General features: G+C 45.1%; 1 protein-coding gene across 1 annotated transcript in view; it reads right to left on the minus strand.

Annotated features, from left to right (window-relative positions):
- MINDY4 (MINDY lysine 48 deubiquitinase 4) overlaps positions 1 to 27,111 on the minus strand; it is a 106,161-nt gene that overhangs the window by 61,253 nt on the left and 17,797 nt on the right. The window contains 2 exon segments of the mRNA XM_021079233.1: positions 23,802 to 24,115; positions 24,118 to 24,219. Coding sequence (XP_020934892.1) covers positions 23,802 to 24,115; positions 24,118 to 24,219 — 416 coding nt within the window.

The following is a 27,111-nucleotide window of genomic DNA, read 5'->3' on the forward strand; positions in this document are numbered from 1 at the left end:
TGGTAGGCTGAACAATGGACCCCAAAGAGATCCACATCCTAATCCCAGAAGCCTGCAAATGGTACCTTATAGGGTGAAAAGAACCCTGCAAATTGGATTAAATTAATGATCTTGAGATGAAAGGAAGTAGCCGGGATTATTTAGGTGGGGCCAACCTAATCACAAGTGTGCCTGTGGAGGGAGGCAGAGATTTGACACAGAAGAGGAGAGGTGATCCGATGATGGAAACAAAGGATCAGGTGATGTACTCTGAAGACAGAGGAAGGAGCCCTAAGTCAAGAAATGTGGGTGGCCACCAGAAGCTGAAAAAGGCAAGGAAAGCTCCTCCCCCAGAGCCTCTGGAAAGAATGAGCTCTGCCAACACCTTGACTAGCCCAGTGGACCTCGCTTCAGACTTCAGTCTTCGGGAACAGTAAGATAATAAACTTACGTTGTTTTAAGTCACTGCATTCATGGTACTTTGTCCTACGAGCCATGGGAAACTAGTTCACACAAGTAAGAGAAACAACCAAGCAGGAACGAGGGACTGTGGGATTCTCTCTCCCTCTGCATCCTGCATGCCCAGCACCTAATCAGTGCTCTGTAAACAGGTGCAAATTACGGGAGTGACCCTCACAGAAGCTAGGTGACAGCCACAGGTCACATACCTTAGAAGTGCCAGAGCCAGCAGGGCTCAAACCCAGGCTGCTGGCTCCAAATGCTCTATTTTGCTCTTTTTTCCATTTTATGGCTCCTTCCCCTGCCCAGAACCCTCCATGGCTTCCTGTGGACCGGGAGACAAAGTCCAAACCTCCCAAGTGGCCCCTTCGGCTCCCGAGGGCAAAGCGGCAGGGGCAGGCGCATGGCCACGAGGCCACGAGCCCTGAGGAGAGGGTGTGGATGATGTTCCCGCTGCAAGGGTACAACGGGGCCTCTTCCTGGTCATGAGACTTCCACCCTGAGGCCATCCATCAGCTGCAGAGCCCAGCTCAGATGCTTGGTGCCGTTTCCCATGGGTCTCTTCAGCAGAGGAGATCGCGCTAGCACTCACACTCAGGGAATGCGCTATTGTTCCCTTCATGTGTCCCTTGGTGGCATAAGCATTACAAAGTTTAAAAGGTCAGTTTAAAAGCATGTTCTTGCCTTTGAGTGAAACCCATTATGAAAAACAATGACAAAAAGATAAATCAAGGATTCAAAACACTTTTTCAAAATGCAATTTTGTAGATAACCCAGAGTCTTGTGTTAAAGTGCACATCCAATAAATCCATGGAGCCAGGCCACAGTCACCCAGCTTGCCTGCTGGGTCTGAGACCTCCCCTGCCCAGCCAAGCTCCTCTTTGTTTCCTTAAGGGAGAGGCAAGAGCCAGAGCACTGCAGGTGTTCAGAGCTACTTGGGGCCAGGACTCAATCCCTGAATAACGGAGTCTTGGGTGGACAGAAAGAGCCACTCAGAGACCAGAGTTCTTTCCTCCGATCCCTCCAATCTGAGTGGCCCTGGGAAGTCATTTACCCTCTGTGGGCATGGGTGCCTCACCTGTACCTTGGAAGAAGCCTAAGCATGGCCACTCGCTGAGGAACACGACCTAATACAAGGGCTCTGAGAGAACTGACGGGCTGGGTCATGCAGTTTCTGAAGATGCCCTACTGCCTATGCACCAACACTCAGAATAGTTCATCAGCTCTCAGCATTAAAACAGAGACAAGAAGAGGCTCCTTCCTCTGTCTTTGGCACTGGCTACTTGGTTCAATTAGTTACAATTACAAAAGATGTCCAAGAGTATGAAAACATGGATCAATTACTGTACATTCTATTTGATGAAAACACTGAACTGAGCATAAATTGACCCTACTTATGAATATAAGAAATTAACCTAAAATTTCCCCAAGCCAGTGATATTCCAGCACACCTAACTGAAGCAATATAAAATTATCTGGAGGGGCACTTCTACAAAGCAGGTCACACAAGATTCCCCTGGAGAGAGAGAGTTTTTCTTTTTTTAAGTCCCATTGAAAATATGCTCAAAACAAAAAAAAAAACCTGTTAAATATATGAGAAAATAATCCACCATAAGTGAAAACCAGCTGACACAACAACTAGGACTCCCAAGAATTTGAGATAATAGAACAACAACCTAAAACAGGCTGTAATTAGAGAGAGTAGGGAAACTTTTTTTAAAAAGAATGGAAATAGACAATACGAGAAAAAAAAATGGGCAGCTCTGAAAAGCAAATACAGTCATAGAAATAAAAAACTTCTAAGCATATAATGATGATGATGGATAGCAAAATATGAAATACATATTTTTTTAATCCATGAGTCTTCTACTAGAGGAGGAAAGAGGGGCAGGGATAGATAACAGAAAGCACCTCTCTATAAAACACTGCCAACTAATAAATGGAAAAGGAATGATAAAATGACAAAAATTAGAAAATCGACATTTTATAAATCCCTAATATGGGAAAAGACCATCAATGGATGCTCAAAGCACAGATTGAAATATTTTTGAGACACAGGATATTCCTATGGTCTGCAAGTTACAGATTCCTTAGTAATTGCAAAAGGGAAAGTTACTTTTACCGTTAACAATAGATAATACAATACAATGACGGAAGGACTGGCAGAAACCCTAATGGACTGACTCAATTTAGCATCACCAGAAATAAAACAAACAGACATTATATGTTCCTGTTGTGATGTAATGGGTGGTACACAACATCACGTACGTATTGTCGTGCCAAAAGCTGTTTAACATAAACCTAATCATGAAACGGACATATCTAGAAAGCGGTCATTCTGTGAGACAACAAGTCTACACTCATCATGAAAAATCGAAAAAGGAGGGAAATTGTTTGAGATTAAAAGAGATTAGAGACACACAGCAACCACAGGTGCGTGAACTTTAAATGGATCCCGGGATAAAAAACTAAAGACCCAAAGAACATTTTAGAGCCATCGGGAGGAATTTGATTATGGGCTTTACATTAGTGGGTGTTACTGAGTCAATGCAAAATTTCTTTGGTGTGATAATGGTGCTGTGGTTACAAAGGAGGAGGTTTTTGTCTTTAGGAGATGCAAGCTGAAATATTTTGGGGTGAAATGCCATGATATCTGAATTTTACTTTCAAATGGATCATGAAAAGTGTATGTGTGGAAGGAAAGAAGAGGAGAGAGAAAGAGAGAGAAAACAAATGCATCCAATCTTCTGGAATAGACCATGATAGAAAAGAACAAAAAAAAGAATGTACATATATGTATAACTGAGTCACAGAAATTGGCACAACATTGTAAATCAACTATAACTTAAAATGCAAAAAAAGTCTTACAACTGCAGAATGTAGGTGTTCACATACTATTCTTTCAACTTTTCTATGGGTTAATACTTTTTTAAAGTTGAGAGAAAACTTTTGTTAAGCTTAAAAAAAGAAATTAGATACAGTGAAGAGATAATAAATTACTAGGAGCTATCAGATGATAGTTACTCAGAATGCAACTCAACCAGAAAAGAGATAAAATATATGAAAGAATAAAGAGGAAAAAAAAACTTTAAGTCCAATAACACCTAAAAGCAGTTCTAGAAGGAAAGAATAAAGAGAATGTGAGAAAGGAAATTACTGAAAAGAGAACTGCTAATAACCTACCAGACATAAATCCTCAGAGAAACACAGTAAATCTCCAGTGGTACTTGGGAAAGTAAATCCACACCGAGATATGTCATCTTAAAGCTACCAGAATACCAAAGACAATGAGAAAAACCTTAGCAAAAAGATAGATTATCTATAAACAACAATTTCTTTAACAAAACACGTCTTTAGTATTTAAAATATTAAAGGCAAGGACAAAATGAAAACATTTTCACCTCATGCAGGTGAGAAAGTCAGGAAGAGAAAGACAAATATCATATAATATCACTTACATGTAGAATCTAAAATATAGCACAAATGAACCTATCTACAAAACAGAAACAGACTCAGACACAGACAACAGACTTGTGGTTGTGGTGGGGGGGCATGCAGAGAAGTGGGATGGACTGGGAGTTTGGGGTTAGTAGATGCAAACTATAGCACAGGGAACTATATACAATCTCTTGGGATGGAAGTGATGGAAGTATGAGAAAAAGAAGATATATATATACATGGATGACTGGGTTACCATTCTGTATAGCAGAAATTGACTCAACACTGTAAATCAACTATACTTTAATTTTAAAAAAAGAGAACATTTTTAGACAAAGACTAAAAAAGTTTACCATCATAGACCTTCACTAAATGAACTATCAAGAGATTAACTTCCCCAAAAAAAACTAAACCCAGAAAAAAAGAGCAGATTTCAAGCAATGGCAGAATAGAAATATGTGAACATTTAGATAAACCTAAATGAGAAATAACAATAAAAATAATGACAATAGCAACTAATCTGGGGAGAGTTTAAAACAAAGGGATATTAGACAAAGAGGGAAACTGCGAAGGGGAATGATTAGAGTTAAAGCTTTCTAAAATCCTTGCATTTTTTGAGGAGGTAGAGATACTGACTAAATTTAAAACTTTAAATCAATTCGGATCAAAACTTAACAGTAATATTAAAAGTAAAAATATAGTATATAACTTCTAAATCAGAAGCAGAAGACAAAAGAACATATCAGTTAATTCACAGAAAAGTGGCACTGTGAAAAACATTTTGGCAGTTCCTCAAATAGTTAAACACAGAATTAACATAAGACCCTGCAATTCCACTCCTAGGCATGTAACCAAAGAACTAAAAACAGGGATACATCATCATGGCAGCGCTATTCTCAATAGCCAAAAGGTGGAAAGAATGTAAATGTCCACTAATGGATGAGTGGATAAACAAAATGTTATCACACACAGAATAGTGTCCTGCCATAAAAAAGAATGGAGGAGATCCCATCATGGCTCAGTGGTTAACGAACCTGACTAGTATCTGTGAGGATACAGGTTTGATCCCCGGCCTTGCTCAGTGGGTTAAGGATCCGGTGTTGCCATGACCTGTGGTATAGGTCGCAGACACGGCTCGGATCCTGCGTTGCTGTGGCTGTGGCATGGGTTGGCAGCTATAGCTCTGATTTGACCCCTAGCCTGGGAACCTCCATAAGGACTGGAGTAGCGGTTCATGCGACAACATGGAAGAACCTCAAAAAACATTATGCTCAGTGAAAGAACCCGGAGGCAAAAGGTCATAAATGATTCCATTTATGTGAAAATCATAGGTTGGTGGCTTCCAGTGGCTAGGGAGTGGGAGGAATGGGGAAAAACTGCTTAATAGAAGAGATTTTACTTGCAAGAGAAGAAAATGTTTTAAAACTAGATAGAGGTGGTGGTTATGCAACATTGTGAATGCACTACATGCTCCTAGATTATTCACTTTAAGATGGTTAATTCTTTAAAAAGAAAGGAAAGGAAAATAAAGAAGATAAAAAGAAAGTAAATGTAAGGCAAAATCGAAGTATAAAATATAACAGGACAGGAGTTCCCATCGTGGCGCAGTGGAAACAAATCCGACGAGGAACCATGAGGTTGAGGGTTCAATCCCTGGCCTCACTCAGTGGGTTAAGGATCCGGCATTGCCGTGAGCTGTGGTGTGGGTTGCAGACGCAGCTCGGACCTGGTGTTGCTGTTGCTGTGGCTGTGGTGTAGGCCGGCGGCTACAGCTCCGATTCAACTCCTGGCCTGGGAACCTCCATATGCTGCGGGTGCGGGCCTGAAATGACAAAAGACAAAAAAATAAAAATGAAACAAAAAAACCAAATAAATAAAATAAAATAAAATATAACAGGACAAATGAATTCAAATATATCAGTTATTATAATAAAGGTGAACAAATTAAACTTGTCAGTTAAAAGACAGAGACACCCAGATTTAATCTTTTTAAATCAGCAATATGCTACAGCAGAAACTGGCACATCATTGTAAATCAACTATACTTTAATTTAAAAAATTTCTTTAATTAGCAATATGCTCTTTCACATGATACCTGACACAAAAAGAGAATAGAAAAGGATGGGCAAGAAATATATCACGTGTATGCCAACCATTTAAAAGCTAATGTAGCGAAATGCTATTAGATGATAATAGATTTTAAGATGAAAAGCATGGCTAGTGATAAACCTACTTGTTACAGAATAACAAAAGCAATTCAACATGAAAATCTGGCTACCATGAACCTCTGAGAAATGGTTAATAACAGTCGTACCTCAAAAGACTGTGGTGAGAATTCGACAGGTTAGTATGTCAAGTGCTGAGAATAGTGTCCAACAGAGTAAACGCTGTGTATTAGCTGAGATGATGATGATGATGATGAATGATGCTAGTATAATCTTGATTCCAAAAACCACTTATAAACATAAGGGCAAAAATATGAACTAAAATAACAGACAACTGCTTCAGCCATGAGTTTGAAGAATTTTTTGACCAAGTAGGGATGCAAGAATATTTTAACATTAGAAAATCTAGTAATTCCCTGGAAAAATTCAGAAATTTCCCAAAAGAGAGAAGAAATGTAAAATAATCTCAATAGATCTAGAAAAAGCATTTGATGAAAACAAATACTCATATATTTTAAAAATAAAAAGGTAAGAAGCTCAAGGGAAGGGAAGGGTTTTGCTTTGCTTTACTTAGGAAGCCCACAGAGCATCCTAACACAAAAGTGTTAGAAGTTTCCAGTGAGGATGTCCATTAACCCAAGAGATTCAAAACTATACCAGTGAAGAGTTTCCATTGTGGCGCAGTGGAAACAAATCTGACTAGCATCCATGAGGATATAGGTTCAATCCCTGGCCTTGCTTAGTGGGTTAAGGATCCAGCATTGCTGTGAGCATGTAGGTCACAGATGAGGCCTTGCTGTGGCCATGGAGTACACTCGCAGCTGTAGCTCCGATTTGACCGCTAGCCTGGGAAATTCCATATGCCACAGGTGCAGCCCTAAAAAGCAAAAAACAAGCAAGCAAACAAAAAAATCCCAAAACCATACCAGCGATATGCTAGAGAGTATAATGAGAAAAGTGAAACTGACAACCCCGGGCTTGTCAGAGTCCAGACTTCCTGATCCGGGTTCAGCACTCTTGCTACTACCCCGCTTCAAAGAGAGCATCCTTTTGGAATGAACAAGAGGGTTAGATGGCAATGAAGCAGAGAGCTATTCAGTTGTCAACAGACACACAGGAATTGGACAGATAAGCCACAGGGCCAGCTCATGCCAGAGAAGATTGGCATAAACTGCCAATAAACTTTTCTCCAGAATGGTCTTTGAGAAGCTGCAGGGGGGAAAAAACTATAATTGTAATGTATACATGTAAGGATAACCTGACCCCCTTGCTGTACAGTGGGAAAATAAAAAAAAAAAAAAAAAGAAGCTGCAGGGATCATAACCTCTGGTGATTTGGGGCTTCAGCTCTTTGACCCACTCCATCCCCACTTGCAGGTGCTTCTGGACAAGCTTTGCTCTTGGCAGGTGCTTAGGAGGTACTCTCCCAGTAGAGACTCTGCACAAGCCTTGCACTTAAAGGCTCTCACCAAAGACTGAACTTGGGGAGGGGTAAGCCTTGGCGAGGTGGATCCTTGAGGACAAGCTAATGTAAAAAGAGCTTTAAAAAATTCTCTACAGAAGGAAAGAGTTCTTTTGATTTTCCTGCTCTCCATTTCCCTGTGGCTTCCTGTAGAGGCTCAGAAAGCTCCCCGAGATGAGGAAGAGGTACAGAATCACAGTGAGTTAGACTTGGAAGGTGCTTGGGAGTCACCTGGCGTAACCTTTGCTTTTACCAATGAGGAAACTGCTCTGGGAAGATGAAGGGGGTTCTTCCAGTGTCTCCACCTCCTATGTGCTCAGCCCAAGGGGATTGAGGGGATCGGTGTCCCAACCTCGGGAAGCGTTCCACCTCCTGGGCTGCAGGCGTTTTTTAAATTAAGCCGTAGAAGAACATGAGGTCTCATAAGGGTTGGGTTATCGGGAAGTCATCGTGTGCACAGATCTCAGTTTTATACCCGGCAGTTGCCAGTTCTCCAAATGTTGACCTTCAACATATGAAAGGAATCTTTATTTCCTCTCTCTTTTCTCTTAAGGATGTGGAAAACCTGACTAGAACTGCCCGGTCTGACATTTCCTGTGAGAAAGCACTCTGCTTAGAATACTGTGAAAGCAATCTGCCTTAACAATTCAGGCCAAATAAATTATCTTCCTGAAACCAGTGAAAAACCTTAATTGGGGATTGGGCTGCATACTCAAGTCTCTTTCATCCGGATTGGACAAAGGTTGGAAAAAGATAGGGATCGCTGGGTGAGGAAGGCTGGGAGGGGAGCGGTCCCCGATGGCCCTGCATCCTCCTGGAAAAGCCATCGGCTCAGCCTCCATGGCTGGAGAAAACACACACACACACACACACACACACACACACACACGTGTTGCACCCTGCCTTTTGAGCCATTGTTCTTTGGGGATGATGATTCTCAGCTTAACTATCTTTCCGTATGCACCCTTCCCCATAGGCTTTGACACACACCCTTGGCCAGAAGTGTGCAGAGCCAGAACAAGATCCAAAACTATGTCCAACATTTCTCCTTCCCCAAGTTGGGCTGGATTCTGGCACATTCCAGGAACAAAGAAACATACCCTGGTCACTAAGGCATCAGACTGAGAGGGTTCTTTCAAGGACACACAACTGGCAAAATAAAATTGTACCAGATGTGACCTTCCCTTATATTATTCTCTCAGGATGGCACAAAGCTTTCACATACAATTGGTGTTTAATGGATGCTCCCTCTCTGGAAGCTGAGAAGTACTTGCAGTTCACCTAGATAAGACTCTTCCAGCTGGAAGGGCTGGAAAGGCCAACCCAGACCATCTAGTCTAATCCTGCCACCCTGTCAGGGATGGCCGCGTGGGTGGAGCTTGTTCCAAGGCCCCCTGGGTAATAGGCAAAGCCCGAAATAGAATTTTAAGCTCCAGACTCTCACCCCAGGCAGGTCCTTTTCATCTATCCCATGCTGGGTGTTGGAGGCAATGACTGTTTTCTTAAGACCCAGGACGCACTGGGACAGGTTGGGTGCACACCAGCAGGGCTTTGCAGCTCTCCCAACTCCTGTGTCTCTGCCCTTCTCACGGGCTGCAGTCTCCTGGGAGTGGCTGAGCTCAGTTCCACAAGGTGACTGGTGCTGAGAAGCAGGCATTGCTCAATAGGCAGTGAAAAGGTGCATAGAGAGGATGTAGCTCCAGGGAAAGAAAATTATCCTCTTGAAGGACAAGTGGTCTCTGGGGAGCACACCTCTGGAACATGGCCAGATCCATGGAGTAACCACTCATTCACCCAAGCTGTGCAGTTCCCCGAGCAGGACTTTGTTAGCGCACAGTCCTCCTCGCTCTCGGTCTCGCCTCCTTCCTCTGCCCACCAGCACGTGGCTGCATGGCTTGGCCAAGCCCAACCATTGTGAGATGCGATGACCAGGGCCAGAGCAAGAGACACGACAGGGCCTCTGGCCCACAGCATGAGCCCCCATGTGAGCCCCAGACCGCACACCCAGCAGGTGGGGTCGGTCACTAGGCTGCCTCTGATTACGGCTCCCACCGGTCAGAGGAGTCAGGACCTAAAGGGATGACTCCATCGTAGATTCTCTGAGGCTAGTGTGAGAGCCCAGGATGGAAAGGATGGCCTCTACAAGCTTGGCCCTGTCCCAGGAAGTCTAAAGTCACACTTGGAGTTACAGAAGGAAGGTTCTAAAACGCTGCCTCAAAGACATTACATAAGGGTTGCTGCCAGTTTCACTGTGGAATGGAAAGCTGTGGGGAGATGTTTACTTAGCTGCTAGGAGAAGCTGCTTTTTGGCACTGTGAGTGCCCTTTACTGTCCTAATTAAAGCCAACACATCCACAGAAGGAGCTGTCCCTGCGAGAAAGGCCGACTTTTTCTGAGTCCCATTAAACATTAAATCCACTTAGGTTCTATTTGGAGGAAAATGCCAAAGAGTGGTTTAAAACAACTTCTGGGGAAAAAAATATTTTCATTTTGAACTTACAAAACGTTCTTCTGCATATATGCTAATGAAAGAGCCATAAGCAGCAAGTTTGAAACAACAGTGGCTGGGTCCAAGGTTAACTTCCTATCAATTCGAAAAGAAATATGGGTTCATTTTCTTTTACAAAGGGTGAGGAGGCATACACTTAAATATTGTTTCTTTTTGGAGTATGTGTCTTTCCCCAAGCAGATGTGGACAAATCTTTATCTGCCCTGGACCACCACTGTCCTTTCTGTGACATCCTGAGGGTTCTAAATGCTCTATAGTTTTGTCCTTACAATCAGAACTGTTTCTCTGGGTGTTTATTCCTACTTTACCAAGCACTTGGAAAGCACTTTAATTTGTTTCTCACAAAAAGCCTGTGTGGGAGGCAGCAAAGGGAATTTTTAGCCCTATTTTCAAAAATGAGGACATTGAGGCTCAGAAAATTGGAAACTGCCCAACACAAACCAGTCCATGGCACCCAGGTCTGTGCTGAAATGAGGACCATATGCACCCACACAGTGACTCTTTCCTGAGGCTTAATTTGTCCATTTCAAAGGTTTGACTTTTCTTTCAAGATTATATCTATATTTATAATTAATTTTTTAAAACGAGGGGTTGGGATTAGCATACGCACACTGAGGTATATGGAACGACTGGCCAATGGGGACATGCTGTATAGAATCAGGAACTCTACCCAGTATTCTGTGACAGTCTATAAAGGAAAAGAATCTGACAAATAATGGATGTGTGTATGTGTGTGACTGAATCACTTTGCTGTACAGCAGAAATTATCACAACATTGTAAATCAATACACTTCAATAAAAATTTCAGAAATAAAAATAAAATTTAATTTTTAAAAAGATTATATTTAAATTTTACAATAAGCAATGGGATCTGCTGTATAGCACAGGGAACTATATCTAGTCACTTGTGATGGAACATGACGAAGGATAATGTGAGAAAAAGAATGTGTGTGTGTGTGTATGACTGGGTCACTTTGCTATATAGCAGAAATTGATAGAACACTAAATCAATTAGAATAGAAAAAATAAAAATCTTAAAAAAATAAATTTTCCAAAATTTAGTGTTCTTAGCCAGAAAAATAAATAATAACAACAACAATCTGAACAGAGTTCGATTTATCCTGAAGTTTGTGGGGCTTAAGCCTCACTTGTACAGGCCCTTCCAAGAGGCCCTGGCATAGTCTTCTATTTTTGTCAAATTTGCAAAAATGAGTTAGTTTTATATTCTTTGTCCTCAAGAGGTACCCAAACTATATAAGTTTCAGGCCCACAAAGTCTGGATCTGAACCTGAACCCAAGGAATTTGTTCTCTGGTTTTGTTTTTACTTTGCTGACCCATGAATTTCCAGTGACCCTCTATACTGATGGATGTCCTAAAGTCACCTGCACCCAGGCACCCCGTAACTGTCTCGTCCAAGTTTATACAGAGAAAGGCCCAGCCAAGACTGGCTTCTAGAACTCCTCTTTTTTTTTTTCCACCCCACACTGCCCTGTAACACACAGAAAAGGAATCTCCAGGAAATTTTGACCTACTCCAAAAACACAGTGGACTGATTGTTTTCTGGGCATTTCTTAGAAAAAGGAGAAAGAAACATGTTGCCTTAAACCCAAGCGAGCTTTGCAAATTTTGAGCATTACACCACTCACACACATAAAGCCAGAGAGCTGTGGAATTTCCACGGGTGAGCCAGCCCCCACTGGGACAAGCACATCCTGCGCTAAAATTAGATGTGTCCATGAATCAGCTAGGCAGCCTCCCTGTGCCTCACCTGGCAGCGTCCACCCTTGAAAAGCGGTGCCAACCAGAGTGTGGGAGCCCTTCCTCCCCAGCCCTCTGGGGTTACCACCCCTGCCTCCAATGAGGGTCCCCAGGTATCAGCACCAGTGGCTCACAGATGCAAAGCCTGACCTGTGGGGGTATTCAGTGGGAGCTGGGATGTGGATAAGAACAGCTGCTCAAAGGTGGGGAATCTGGGCTGGAACTTTCCACAAGCCCCAAGCAGGGACCGGCAGCACCCACCTCACACATAAGTCAGGAAGTGAGGACTTGAATTTCAGCACAAGTTCCTTCCCAGATCCTTAAGAGGTAACAATGTTGCATGTGAGTTTGCAAGGAGGAAAAAAAAAAAAAAAATCAAAGCAGCACATTCTCTTTTCTCCTTAATAGTGAAACTTCTGCAGAAGAGTAATGAAGACCTTTGTCAAAACTCTGATTCCCTAGGTTTCTAGGTATCTAAATGCAAATTAACACAGACTGAAAGAAAGCACACGCCCTCCAAAATCCCCTGGAGTCCTCACTTCTCCAGGCCACACCCTTCTTCCAGGGCTAGCGGCATCTGGCAGGATGGAAGACAGAGCTGATGTGTGAGGACCTACAGACTGCAGCCCCTGCTGGACTGCGTGGGCCAGCAATAGCCTCAGCAGCACGGCCCACAGGAAGAGCTTTGACCAAAGGTATCTGGAGCTTTTTCCAGGACAAATAGAAAAACCACGTGAAGCAACTGGACCCATGTTGGGCAGTCTCCTGCTGGAAATGTCACGTTGAGCTGCACGATGTGGATGTAATCAAAGGATTGCAAGTTTCCAGAAAACATCCAGGAGGTCGGGAGAGGGAAGATGCAGCAGCTTATACGGCCAGGCTGCAGGCATGCAGATTCCAGGCCCAGCAGCATGGGGGTGAGGGGGAGGATGGATCTGCCGAGGGAGGGCAGGAAAGCCTCAGGATGACATCGGAAGAGGCCGCTTTCTGTGCAGCTGGAAGACGTATATGAGCTCTTGCTTCTGTCACAGCTACTGGTGCCTGGAAAGTCAAAGAGCCTGAGGTTGCCCACATATAACAAGGAAGGGGCTGTGTTAGGGTGTTCCCTCAGGTTTTGTCTATACAAGCACCTCACCCAAATTCCAGTATTATATAGTGACACACTCTGACCCTGTTACACTCATCACGATCTTTACTGAGAGACAAAAAAAAAAAAAAAAAAAAAAAAAAAAAAAAACAGATCCCATTGACTATTCACTTTTCCTATTTGTTCCATATATATATTTCCCCTTTTTGTTTTGAGGAAAAAAAAAGTTAAATCTACAGGAAAATGTAAAGAATTAATACAATGAACATACCCTTCACTTATAGTGACAAACTGCTACTATTTGCTTTCCCTCTCTATTCCCGCCTCTCTCTCTCCACACACACACACACACACTCACACACTCACACACACACACACACATACTCACACACACACCATTCTGGGGGGGTCCTGGACTACTGAAAGCAAGTTGCAGATATCACTTCAGCCTGTAACTTGTAAAAAACAAGAACAGCCTCCTACAAAATCCATGTGGGGTTTATTTGTTTGACAACACTTTTTAAAGCCAGGATCCTTGTTAAGCTTTCCCAGATTCCTGCATCTGGTCAGTGTACCCTTTTGGAGTTAGTTTCTTTAAAAAGAAGAATGATAAATCAGTCATAATGTCTTTAATAGGCCAGATCCATTTTGGGTTTTGATCTAATATGGATACTTTCAACTTCTCTTTTCTTCTTTTAACACACTCCTGGTGGCAGGGTTGGGGGTGGAAGGAAATTCTGGGTTGTTGAGTCGTGTGGATGGACTTCCTTGACAGCTTCTGGCACTGGCTCCTAGACACTTGTTGAAATGCCCTTATAAGTTGATCTCCCCTCTGGATAGTAGCTTCTGGAACATGAATACTCACTGTGTCATTGTTTCATGAGGAAGTGGACAAGAAAACCAAGACTCAAAGCCTTGTAAAAGAGCCTCCAGGCCCCAGATGAGTACTTAGTTTAGTTTCCATCACTGACTTTTTAAATCATTTTTTTCTCACTCAAAAGAAGAAGGGAGGAGTTCCCATTGTGGCTCAGCAGGTTAAGTCTCTGACTAGTGTCCATGAGGATGCAGGTTTGATCCCTGCCCTCACTCAGTGGGTTAAGAATTGGGCATTGCTGCAAGCTTCGGCTTAGGTCGCAGGTGAGGCTCGGATCCAGTGTTGCCATGCGTTACCGGCAGCTGCAGCTCCAATTAGACCCCCAGGCTGGGGACTTCCTTATGCCTAAGGTGCAGCCCTAAAAAGGAGGAACAAAAAGAAGAAGGAGAAGGGGAAGAGGAAGGAGAAGTAGACGAAGAGGAAGAGCAAGAGGAGGAGGAGGAAGGGGAAGAGGAAAGAAGGCTGAACAAAGTGACATTGGACCAAAGGAAGAGCCGCCCCCAATTACACGGCGCCATCCTCCATCACAGAAGTCCCCTCTTGCAACCCTCCCTCACAGAATCTAATGAAGCCACGGGCCGGAGCCAAAGCTGGAAGGAGTGGAACACAGCCACATGGGCCTGAGCAAGGGCAGCCACTGTGCCAGGCCTGGTCTTGTAAAAGCTTCTGGAAAAGAGAAAGGCAGGCGCGTACATCCACGTCTACCTCCAGAACTTTCCTGCGGCCCCACTCACCTGGGCTGCAGTGTTCAGGGGCGGACACCCTTTGGGGGAGGCCTGCTCGTGCCTGGGTCAGGGAGCCCAACCCACTCTCTCGTGCTCACTGCCCTCGGCTGGAGCCCACCCAATGGAGCTGGACATTTCTTTTTGACCATTATGATCTTGCATAATCTGCCTCTAACTCCACTTCCCTTTCCTCTCTTACAAAATTTCTGCTTATTCAGGATTACGTCAGGATTATGGTAGGAAAGAAAGCAGGTATTTATTAGAGTAACTATTGTGGGCCAAGTATTTTACATACATTATTTCGTTTACTCTTCATACCAGAAAGCTAACCTAAATGCAAAGGTGGGTATATCATCCCATTTTTCAGATGAAGAAACTAAGCTGTTGGAGTTCCCATCGTGGCGCAGTGGTTAACGAATCCGACTAGGAACCATGAGGTTGCAGGTTCGGTCCCTGCCCTTGCTCAGTGGGTTAACGATCCGGCGTTGCCGTGAGCAGTGGTGTAGGTCGCAGACGCGGCTCGATCCCGTGTTGCTGTGGCTCTGGCGTAGGCCGGTGGCTACAGCTCCAATTCGACCCCTAGCCTGGGAACTCCATATGCTGCGGAAGTGGCCCAAGAAATGGCAAAAAGACAAAAAAAAAATAAAAATAAAATTAAAAAAAAAAAAGAGGATAGACACAAGCGACATGGTTGGAGAAAATATTTGTCAATAATTATCTGATAAAAGACTTCATCCAGAATATATGAAGAACTCTAAAATCTCAACACTTAAAAAAAAAAAAAAAAAAGAAACTAAGCTGTAAAGATTAAAACACACACACACACACACACACACACACATTGCACCCAAGGTCCCCTGTTAGTAAGGGGTAGATCTACCCAATTCTAAATCTTAGGCACTTTCATCCTCACCATGCTGAGTTACTAAAAATATTAAAGATGGAGAGCCATGTTGCAGTTTCAGAATACAATAAAATGCAATGTTTCCCAAAATAGCAGTCCTTAGTAACTTAACAAAGCTTTACTTAATTGGAATAAATTTTAAATAACTCAAAAACTCTGCTGAGCAGAACTGGCTCTTTCACTGAGGATTTAAAAGGTACTCTGGGGACTTATAATGCCCCAGGCCCGTCATTATGGACATCAATTATCATCATGGAGCGTGGCAGAAAATGAATCTGGCTACTGTCGCTGTCGCCCCCTCCCAGGCCTGCCCAGGCACACACTTCCTGCCTTCTCAGAGTCTCTGTGAACCATCAGTTTCTCCCCTCTGCTGCTGGCACCCAGCCTGTGCTTATAAACCTGCTCACAACTCCCCCATCCTGGAAAGGAAGACTCTGTTCCCTAACCCTCTACCCGCTTGAGCTGCCCTCCTGGGCCTGTGCCCTCTAACTTCTTTTAAAAAGCTCCATGTTCTCATGTACGTCCTCACCCCCAGTCCCTACTGGAATTGCTCTCGAAAGCCACTCTGTCACCAGACCTAGTGACCTCCCAACCTCCCCACTAAGGGTCTGAAGCTGCCCACCCCCCTTGCTTCCAGGGGATCCTGTCCACCCTTACCTCCGCAGGCATCTTCTCTGCCCACACCAAACACGTGACTCTCCTGATGCAAGGTTCTGACCTTGGCCCCTTATCATGCATCCTTGGCCACATCCACCCCTCCAAGGCCTTTAGCTCTCAGCCCCATGCCAGCACCTCCCAGACACCCCCTCCCAACTTCTCACGCAACATTTCCCACAATCCGTGTTTCTGCCCCACTCCTGGGAGTGAAAACAGCTCCACTAGACATGGGCTTCCTGAGCCAGCCAGGGCCTCCCCCTTTGGGTCCCCTCTTTCTGCCATCTACACGCCCAGCCTCCCGGCCCTAGGCCCACAACCTCCCTGCACACCAAGTCCCGCCGATTGTCCTCTCAAATGCTCTGCTCCCAGCCCCCATGGTCCAGTTGGGTCAGGGCCCACTCCGCCTTCTAGGTCAAGTTCCTGCTACTAGTCACCCTGCTCGGTCCTGATGCGGTCCTAGACTAATTTTCCTAAGGCAGAGCTCTCATTGAAAAAAAAAAAAAAAACCACCACCACCACCACCTAACCAAAAATGCGGGAGACCTTTTCATTGGTCTCTGTTGCTCCTTAGCTTGGCTCTCAAGAACTGCCCAGTCTTCCTTCCAGTCCCCTCTCCTCCTGGTCCCCACACTCACACTCACCCGGGTTCCAACTACACCACCTCACCCACCTCTTCACGCTTGCTCACACTGGCCTCTCAGCTGGGACGCGTCCACTCCCTGAATAGCCAGACTGCCCCTTGAAGTCCTTGCCCATCAGCCTTCCAACAGTCCTTCTTCCTCAGACAGGGGCCTGAGGATATGGCTTAAGACTGAGGCCCCTAGAGCCAGACTGCCTGCATGAACTCAGGCTGGTTGGTCATTCTGTGCTCGGTTTTCCTGTTAAATGGAGCTAAAGACCCTCCTACGGTGGCTGTCAGGATTAAATGAAGTAATACATCTAAAGCTCTTGCAGCGGGACCCCTCAAAGAGTAAGTATTCAACAGACATCATCAGCTTAGTTATCCCTGATACAATCCAGATTAGCCCCATGGCACTCTGCCCTGTCCCCTTGTCTCTTTCTCTTTTTTAACCTTGTAGAACAGTTAATGTGTATGGATGGCTCAGCCTCTTTGGGGGCAAGAACCACATTTTCAGCATCTCTCCCCCCAGCACTATTCAAACAAGCAATAAATGCTCCATAAATGCTTTGTTGAACTGAATAAAATTAAATAACAGGTATTTAGATTGAGATCAAGAACTGTTTACTCTATCAGGAAGGGGCTCTACTTCTGAGAGACCCAGGGCCACAAAACTGGCCTCAACAGGAAATGGAAGGAATCCCATGGCTTTAATAACTTCTTGTGGAATGAGCAGAGAAAACAAAGTAGAATTTTCTGGAATGAGGCACACACAGCATCCAGCTATAAAGGAAACTGCCCTGGCAGGTCATCTTTGTGATCTGAAGAACTCTGCCCCAAGTGCCCCTGACAGAACTCAGCATCAAAGGCCATCTTTCCAAGGCACCAGCCCAAGTGAGTCACAGCAGCATTCCATCCCACGGCCCCCATGGAGGAAAAGCAGCTGAGGAGTCACCCGGGAGGGCCCACTCCAGCAGGATGGAACAGGATTTGGCAGGGGAAAGATTTCAGCCCTTCAGGCCCCCAAGGTAGCCAGACAATCAGAGTTGTACTCGGGGAGGGCATAAGGATGCCCATCTTTTCCCTAAATCAATGCCCTTTTCCAGCTTTTGGGAAAAAGTTACAGTGAGCCTAGGCTCCTTCTCCATAAATGCACATCATCCAAAAATGTCTGCAAATGCAGCAGAACCCAGTGGAGGTTCCGGGGGCGAGGAGAGCTGAGGAAGAGCAAGACAGCCGCTTTAGTCTTTAGGAATTAGACCCCCATGGACTTCATCAAGTTTTTCCTCAAAAATCTCAGGCTTGGAGAAAGGTACAGAAGAGCGAGGAATATGCCAGGCACAGCAGTGAGGCCCTTGGCTGGCGCCGAACTGGGCTCTTCCAACCCTGCTCAGCCTTCAAGGCCAGCCCAGGATAGCCCCTTCTTCTAAGATCCTATGGCACCTGAATGGGCACCACCCATCTGGTTCTGGAGCAGCTGCTGCTATTTTTAAAGTGACTTTCCCTGTTTGCTAAATCACTAGTCCCACTCTCCCATGTGTCCCTTGAGTGACGGGAAGACCTCACATTTCACTTCCTGCCCCCCTCAAGGCAAAGGCAATAATTCAGCTCCATCCAATAAATTTGGAATAATTTTGAGCAAAATTGAGGGAGGCAGGTCACAGACAACTCCCCTCCATTCTCAGGTGGCTGACAGTCCAACAAGAGAAACGAGATACCTTGTGGCATGTGCTGTGAGAGGTTTGAGAAGGGGATCATGTCCAGGTTTGGGAGCAGAGAAGAGATGGGAAAGTCTTCCTAAATAGGGCAACATTCAAGGAGCTCCCATTGTGGCTCAGTGGAAACAAATTTGACTAGTATCCATGAGGACGCAGGTTCGATCCCTGGCCTCGCTCTGTGGGTTAAGGATTCGGCATTCCTGTGAGCTGTGGTGTAGGTGGCAGCGTTATTCCAATAATGCTTGGATCTGGTGTTACTGTGTCTGTGGGGCAGGCCAGAGGCTCCAGCTCTGATCTGACTCCTAGCCTGGGAACCTCCAAATGCCTTGAGTGAGGCCCTAAAAAAGAAAAAAAAAAAGAAGGCAACATTCAAAACGACTTAAACTTGGAACATCACAGTTTTGATGGTTTGTGTCAACTGCTTAGATGCTTGGTGTTTTGGTAGGTTGGTTGGTTGGTTGGTTGGTTGGTTGGATGATTGGTTGGTTTAACAAATGTATGCATAAAAAATAAATGAGTCAATCTGAATAAATGTCAGCAATTAGACTTGAAGATAAAGTTTGGATTGTTCCAATTCTATTAAAGATTATCGGTTTAAGTTTCATGACTCTGTTCCAAACAAATCAACAACATTTTCCCTTTCATTCTCCTTACTGTGTACATTTTCTCATTTGTTCAATATAAATTGCCACATCCAGGAATAGAGCTAAGAAAAAACAACAACAACAACAAAGAAACACGCCCATTGCAGTCCTCAGAGAGTTCACAGAAGTAAGGATGAGTTATCAAATCATTATGTTCTATTGAGGGTTATCCATGATACTGAGGAGCAGAAGACAAGTAGCCAGACTCTATGGACCAGGCCAGGATTAGGGTGAAAAAGACAAGGCACTTCAGATGAAACGTTCAGGTTCATGGAGGTGCCTGCGCTGCGGCTGAAACACCTTAAGAGTGAGTGCCTCCTTAACTTGTGCATCCCAGACACCTCACTTGCTTCATTCCATCCTGACCCTGTTGCTGATCTCTCGATGGGCCTCTCCTTGGGGTTCTGGCAGCCAGTGCTGCTGGAAGCTAGCTCTCAGCCCAGCTAAGTATCCTGGAGTGAGGGGGAAAGAGCATCCAGAAAAGAAGACTCTCCGTCTACCTCCCCAGCTCTCTGACACTCATCTCCCAAAATTATCCCTGAGCCTCAACAGCCTCTTTCCACTAGCAGCAGTGGCTTCTCCTGCATGGGACATCTTCCCAGCCTGCATGTCATGGACCCAGGCCTGGGGTAGAGCTGCCAAGACCTGGATGTGGGCAGAGAAGGATCTCGGAGCTGCCATTCTGATGTCCAGAGACGGACAAAATGAGCTCATTCACCCTTCCTAGGAGACATGGGGTCACTCTTACCTCTTTAGCTACACATCCTTGATCTCAAAGGAAATCTGAGTCACGAGAAGTCTCCTTTCCCTGCAGGATGCACTGGGTCAAAGACTCAGAAACCTTGGGACTGAAGGTATATAGCAGTTATATAAATACTACACAGGAGTGAGAGCATCAACCCCACTCCTGGAGGGTTCTGAGTTGCCTGTGACATGCAGTGGAGCTGATTCTCATGTTTCCTCTCCTGGCCATGCCAGGGAGAGGCCAGCAGTGAGGGGAGAGAAGTGGCATTCCATGGTGGACAGGGCACACCTGTAGGGCAAATGTGGGTATGAGGTGGAGAACCAGCCAGGCACAGGGCACCAATGGGGATGAGGAGAGTGGCCGAACTGCCACGGAAGACAGCCTTGGAGTCAGTTATGAAGGGGCAGCTGGGTCAGCACAGGAGCCCAAGCCACCTGTCACAGAAGGCTTCTGACCCACAGGAGAGCAACTCTATGCTGTATCTTTTCAGAGTCTACCAATTTCGAACCTTCCTAGTCTGACATAAAATCCAGATAACACGCAGAGACAAATTAAAACGACAATTCTGCCCATTACTTGTCCCATATGGTACTGATATTGTCAGACTCGGGATGCTCAGATATGGGGAGCAGTCAATAAACCGCAAATGCCACATCCTCCGCTCAGCCTCCGCCAGGCCCCAGATGGCTTCATTCAGTCCCTCTGAGGATGCAGACAGGCCTGTGCTGGTGACGGGGAGCCCGGTGGAGTGAGGACCAGGAGGGCTGGATCTCATCCATCTCTCTCCCACCTGAGTGTGCTGTCATCATCATTGGTAGGGGCCTGGTGAGTGTCTGCTGAATAAAATCACAAGGCCAATCAAAGTGGCTGGGGTCCTGAAGTGATGAAAATCTGCTGCCACCTACTGTCCAGTCTCTTGCAAAACCTGAAAATTTGAAGGGGGCACCCCCAATGTCAGAGTCACTGACTCCCTGGAATTAACAAGTGGCTTTGACACAGAGGCAGGGACACTGATGCTTTGTGGGTCATGGTTGTGCCCAGGCCACAGAGACCCATGCAGAACATGCAGGCTATTTCTCACCCCATGTTACAAGTTCACCATGAAGTCTTTGTGTTAAACCCTTGGGCTCCAAGCCCAAGGCTCTCCTGCCCTGTCAACAGCATCCCCATCTGTTCTGGATCCTTCACTCCTGCGAAAGCCAAAGTTGAGCACCCAATCACATAGAGCCTCAGGAGGGCTCTGGGCTTTAGCACAGGGAGCCGCCTCATCCTTCCACATCTCCAGTGCCTGATCTGGGCACCATGAAAGCTCAAGAGACACCTCCTGTCTGATGGAGACAGCATGGCCTCACCTAGCCGAAGCCAGTGATGGGTGAATATGACACTCTCACACTGAGGGGGGTGGGTGTCGTGTGGGAGGGGCTGTGTGTAGACCACATCGGGCTTCATTCTAATCTCCCCCTCTGAGGTCTGTCTCCTCATGTGTAAGCGACTCCTGCCTGGCCTGCACCATTAGGGCATCCTATGCACCACAAGTGATGGCCATGAGCAGGCAGGGAGATTGTCCTTTTTTTGTTTGTTTAATTAAGTCTTTTTTTTTTTTTCTTTTTAGGACTGCACCTGTCGCATATGGAAGTTCCCAGGCTAGGGGTCAAATTGGAGCTACAGCTGCTGGCCTATGTTACAGCCACAGAAACATGGGATTGGAGCAGCATCCTCAACCTATACCACAGCTCACGGCAATGCCAGATCCTTAACCAGGGAGGCCAGGGATTAAACCCATATCTTCACAGACACTATGCTGGGTTCTTAACCCAATGAGCCACAATGAGAACTCTGAGACTGTCTGTTTTTATTATCCCTCTGGGAGCTTGGTGAGTGTAGGAGGAACTATGGGAACTGACATGGAAGATGAAGGTGTCTCCCCCACCTGTGCCCTGGACTGGGCACACTCACCCCAGCTGCACTCTTCTCCAGAAAACTATCCTTCACAAAACTCACCTAGGAGGTGGCACTGCCCGCCCCACCCCAGGATGGGCAACTCATTGCCAATGACTGACACAAGAAAAATAAGTCCACTCCTGGCTTGAAGATGTAACCAGCTCTGGGTCGGTTCACACGCTCATCTCCCTGTGGGGGGAGCCTAAGACCCCACTTCATTGCTGAGACCTTCCCCTGGCCTGTCCTGCTTCCCTCACTGCCTGCCTGTCTCCTGAGGGCACATCCCCAGCAGATGACCTTCTCAGGCTTAGCTTCCAGGACACTGGCTCCCAAAACCTGGCCTGCAGCCCATCACCTGGAGGGCTTGTCAAAACACACTGTTGGGTTTCACCCCCAAAGTTCCAATTCAGCCGGTCAAACAAGCTGTGTTTCTAACAAGTTCCCAGGTGATGCAGATGCTGCTGCTCTAGGGATCATAATTTGAGAATAGCTGTTCTTGGGACTTTGACCTAAGACAGAAATCATTCAACAGGTCATCGGCAAAGGGGTTGGAGATGGCAGGATTTAACCACTCAGCAGTCAGTCTGCCTCCCAACTCAAAATCCTGGAGCTGGAAAAGGAGATCATCAGGCCTCTGGCACTAGACCCTTGTGCTCGGTGCTAGGGGAGAATCCAGGTCACTGAGGCCCATATCATTTTACTGTAAAAGCTCAGAGGAGCCTACAGTCTAGGAGAGACTCCAAAGGCACAGGGCCCCAGTTTATATACTCATTCTTTACACGAGATGAACCTCAGAGGTCAGCCAAATAGGCTGTGATGCCTGGATAACAGAGAAGACAGAAGTTTGGTCTGGATGCACCCAATGCCATGTGTACAATGTAGGATGAGGGGGAGGATGTCAGAGGTGGAGGAACCCTAAAGAGCAGTCCATCCAACCCCTTCCCTTACAGACAGGAGCACAGAGTCCCAGAGAAGGCCTAGAGATCTGTCAAGGGCAGACATTCAGCCTGCAAACACTGGAAAAATAAGTGCTCGATTTAAAGACAAAATAATTGCTTTTACTGTCCTCAAAGAACAGCTATGAGCAATCCTATTGTGTGGGCTCTAGTAACAGTCCTGGTATGAGAAACAATCCCTTCATAGCGTCAATAAGACCCCAAGGCCAGAAGAGAACTGTCCCGTCACAACAGCATCAACGGGGCCTGAAATGAGAACCACAGGACAGCTGACTGCTCACACTTGAGGATTCCAGACACAGGGTCCCTGACTCACAGGCCACAGTGAGGTCAGTCAACAAAGAAACACTACTGGCCTGATACGAAGTATCACTGCAGGGAGGGCTACGGACTGTGGCCCAGTGCCGTGGCTCAAACCTGATTCTCCCAACATCTTCCTCATTTCAGGGAATGCAACCCCATCTTGCAGTTGTTCAGCCAAAAACTTTGGAATCATCCTGGCCTCTTCTCTTTTTCTAACACAGCACATCTAGTCCATGGGCAAATCCAATGAACTCTACTATGCACAAGTTTCCCTACTACCCGAAAATAGAGCGTTCCTGTGAAACCTTCCCTAAGTCAAAATAAAAAACTATGTCCAAGGACTGAAATCATAGAGAATACATTATGACAAAAGTGGGAATAAGCTAGGCATCAAAAACAAAAAGATAACCAGAAAAATAGCCCAAATGCTTTGAATTAATCAATACATGTCTAAATAACCCATGGGCCAAAAGAATAAATTACAATGGTAATTAGAAAATATTTAAACTAATTTATGCGATTACACAATGTATTGACTTGCAGGATAAAGACAAAGCATTACTTAGAGGGAAACCTGTAGCCTTAAAAGACATTACAAAAGAAGAAGACTGAGGTGGATAGAAGATGGGAGAAATAGGTGAACTGACTATTGAGAAAAAGAAAGAAAGAAAAAGTTAAGAAAGGCCCCAAAAAACCTCCCCAAAGCCTCCTGGTATATGTGCTCTGGGCCGTTTTCTCCCTGGTAGAATGACCATCACTATCACCTTCCCTACTTTACAGCCTTGTTCTGAGAGCCCAAGGAGCCACTCTGGACTAGAGGGTTCTCTGCAAAACCATCCACTGGCACAGCACACTCACCTGAGGGGTGACAGCTGGCTCCCCTGCCGCCGTTTGAATGCTCTTTCCAGCCTCTCCTGCATTGTCAGGGTATTCCCACCAGACAAGGAGAACGTCAAAGCAGTCCTGTCAGCTTCTGGGCCACTGTCCATGGCTGTACTGTCCTCCGAAAGATCCTTCCACCTGTCACTCCCCCTCTGGGGCAGCCCTTTGCCTGGCAAGTGAGGAGGGCTGCTGGGTGAGGTTCTCTGCTCTTCCGAGGGCACCTCACTAAGCGGCCCCAGTGGGTTCCTGGGGATGCAGCCGGTGCTGGAAGCCAGGCCCTCCTGAGGGCAGGACAGGCTGGGGTGTCGGGAACGGGTGGGCTCTCTTCCTCGGGGGGCTGGGTTGAGCTGCTCGAGGCTGAGGACCGCCTCAGCGAGCGTTTGCGGAGGGAATCCTGAAAGGGGCAAGGACAAAAGCACTGAGGATCCCCTTGGAGGGAGATGGGAAAACATCCCACTTCAAGCACTTACCCATCATGTTCCCCGCCCCAGCAATGTCACTCCGCATCCCCAACTCTTAAAATCCTACCTACCCTTTGAGGAGGCTCCCAGGAGCTTCCACTTATATAATGCTTTCAGGGCACCCCACCTGCACAAACCCCAAGCTCATGCCTCGTTCCTCCTCCCACACCCCTCAGAGAAAGCAGGTCCCAGCTTCAGGCAGGACCACAGCTCCAGGGCAGATCTGTGTTCTAACTCCTGCATCACCATCTGCCAGCCATGTCCCCTGTGGCAAGCCATTGAACTCTTTTGTCCTCACTTCTGTCCCTTGTAATATATAACCAGTCCACCATCCACTACCTGTAACTACTAAATTCCGAAACCTCTAAAAATGAACGTTTCTTTTCGAATCCTGTGGTAAATTCATTTTTAACTGTGATGAGGTTGATTGCAGTCTTTTTAAAGTGCAAATATTCATGTTTAGTTGCAGAAATGTTCTGCCTAAAGGGTGCTACTCTAAACCCTACTGCAGGCATTCTGTGGTACATTGGTTTAGGTACTGTATTTCCTTTCTGAAATTTTTATTTTATTTTATTTTTTCTCTTTGTCATCTTAATGATTTTATTTTATTTATTTTTATATAATGATTTTTATTTTTTCCATTATAACTGGTTTACAGTGTTCTGTCAATTTTCTACTGTGCAGCATGATGACCCAGTTACATACATGTATACATTCTTTTTTCTCACATTATCATGCTCCATCATAAGTGACCAGATATAGTTCCCAGTGCTACACAGCAGGATCTCATTGCTAATCCATTCCAAAGACAATAGTCTGCATTTATTAACCCCAAGCTTTCCATCCATTCCACTCCCTCCCCCTCTCTCTTGGCAAACAAAAGTCTATTCTCCAAGTCCATGAGCTTCTTTTCTGTGGAAAGGTTCATTTGTGCTGTATATGAGATTCCAGATATAAGTGATATATATGGTATTTGTCTTTCTCTGTCTGACTTACTTCACTCAGGATGAGAGTCTCTAGTTCCATCCATGTTGCTGCAAATGGCATTATTTTGTTCTTTTTTATGGCTGAGTAGTATTCCGTTGTGTATATCTACCATATCTTCCTAATCCAATCATCTGTCGATAGACATCTGGGTTGTTTCCATGTCTTGGCTATTTTGAATAGTGCTGCAATGAACATGCGGGTGCATGTGTCTTTTGTAAGGAAAGTTTTGTCCGGATATATGCCCAAGAGTGGGATTGCTGGTCATATGGAAGTTCTATGTATAGTTTTCTAATGTACCTCCATACTGTTCTCCACAGTGGTTGTGCCAATTTACATTCCCACCAACAGTGCAAGAGGGTTCCCTTTTCTCCACACCCCCTCCAGCACTTGTTATTTGTGGACTTATTAATGATGGCCATTCTGACTGGTGTGAGGTGGTATCTCGTGGTAGTTTTGATTTGCATTTCTCTAATAATCAGGGATGTTGAGCATTTTTTCATGTGCTTGTTGTCCATCTGCATATCTTCCTTGGAGAAATGTCTATTCATGTCTTTGGCCCATTTTTCAATTGGGTCATTGGCTTTTTTGCTGTTGAGTTGTATAAATTGTTTGCATATTTTAGAGATGAAGCCCTTGTCAGTTACATCATTTGAAACTATTTTCTCCCATTCTGTAAGTTGTCTTTTTGGTTTCTTTTGGGTTTCCTTTGCTGTGCAAAAGCTTGTCAGTTTGATTAGGTCCCATTGGTTTATTTTTGCTTTTATTTCCGTTGCCTTGGGAGACTGACTTGAGAAAACATTTGTAAGGTTGATGTCAGAGAATGTTTTGCCTATGTTCTCTTTTAGGGATTTGATGGTGTCTTGTCTTACATTTAAGTCTTTAAGCCATTCTGAGTTATTTTTTTTTTTTTTTTGTGCATGGTGTGAGGGTGTGTTCTAGTTTCATTGCTTTGTATGTAGCTGTCCAGTTTTCTGAGCACCATTTCCTGAAAAGACTGTCTTTTTCCCATTTTGTACTCTTGCCTCCTTTGTCAAAGATTAATTGACCATAGGTGCCTGGGTTTATTTCTGGGTTCTCTATTCTGTTCCATTGGTCTGTACGTCTGTTTTGGTTCCAGTACCACACTGTCTTGATGACTGTGGCTTTGTAATATTGCCTGAAGTCTGGGAGAGTTATGTCCCCTCCTTGGATTTTTTCCCTCAGAATTGCTTTGGCAATTCTGGGTCTTTTGTGGTTCCATATAAATTTTTGGATAGTTTGTTCTAGTTCTGTGAAAAATGTCATGGGTAATTTGATAGGGATTGCACTGAATCTGTAGATTGCTTTTGGTAGTATAGCCATTTTTACAATATTAATTTTTCCAACCCAGGAGAATGGAATATCTTCCCATTTCTTTACTTCTTCTTTAATTTCCTTGATTCATGTTTTATAGTTCTCCCTCACAGCTGTCAACAAGTATTAGTTATTGCTGTGCATCTTTGCCCCTGTCCCCACTTACTGGCCTTAACCTTTCCGGCCAGTAGATCAGGTGGTGCAGGCCATTCTTCCTTCACCTCTGATGTCCACAGACTTCTCACCTCAGTCACCTATATCTAGTAAGCAACCAAGACTTGTTTACTTTTTGAAATGAAGGAATTCCAGAAGAGTCAACTGAAATGTTCTCTCTCACAATCAATCATTAACTATTGAAATGGGAACTCACATTGTTACCAGAGAGGTGAGGGACTTGGGGGAGGGCACAAAAATACACCTGCCGGACTTTTCCTGGGTTTAAAATTTGGGGCCTCTCCACATTTCCAGAAATAATCCCAAGCCAAATGGTAAAGCCTAAGCTGGAA

The sequence above is a fragment of the Sus scrofa genome, chromosome 18 (genome assembly GCF_000003025.6).
Source record: "Sus scrofa isolate TJ Tabasco breed Duroc chromosome 18, Sscrofa11.1, whole genome shotgun sequence".
In the NCBI taxonomy this organism is placed as follows: Eukaryota; Metazoa; Chordata; class Mammalia; order Artiodactyla; family Suidae; genus Sus; species Sus scrofa.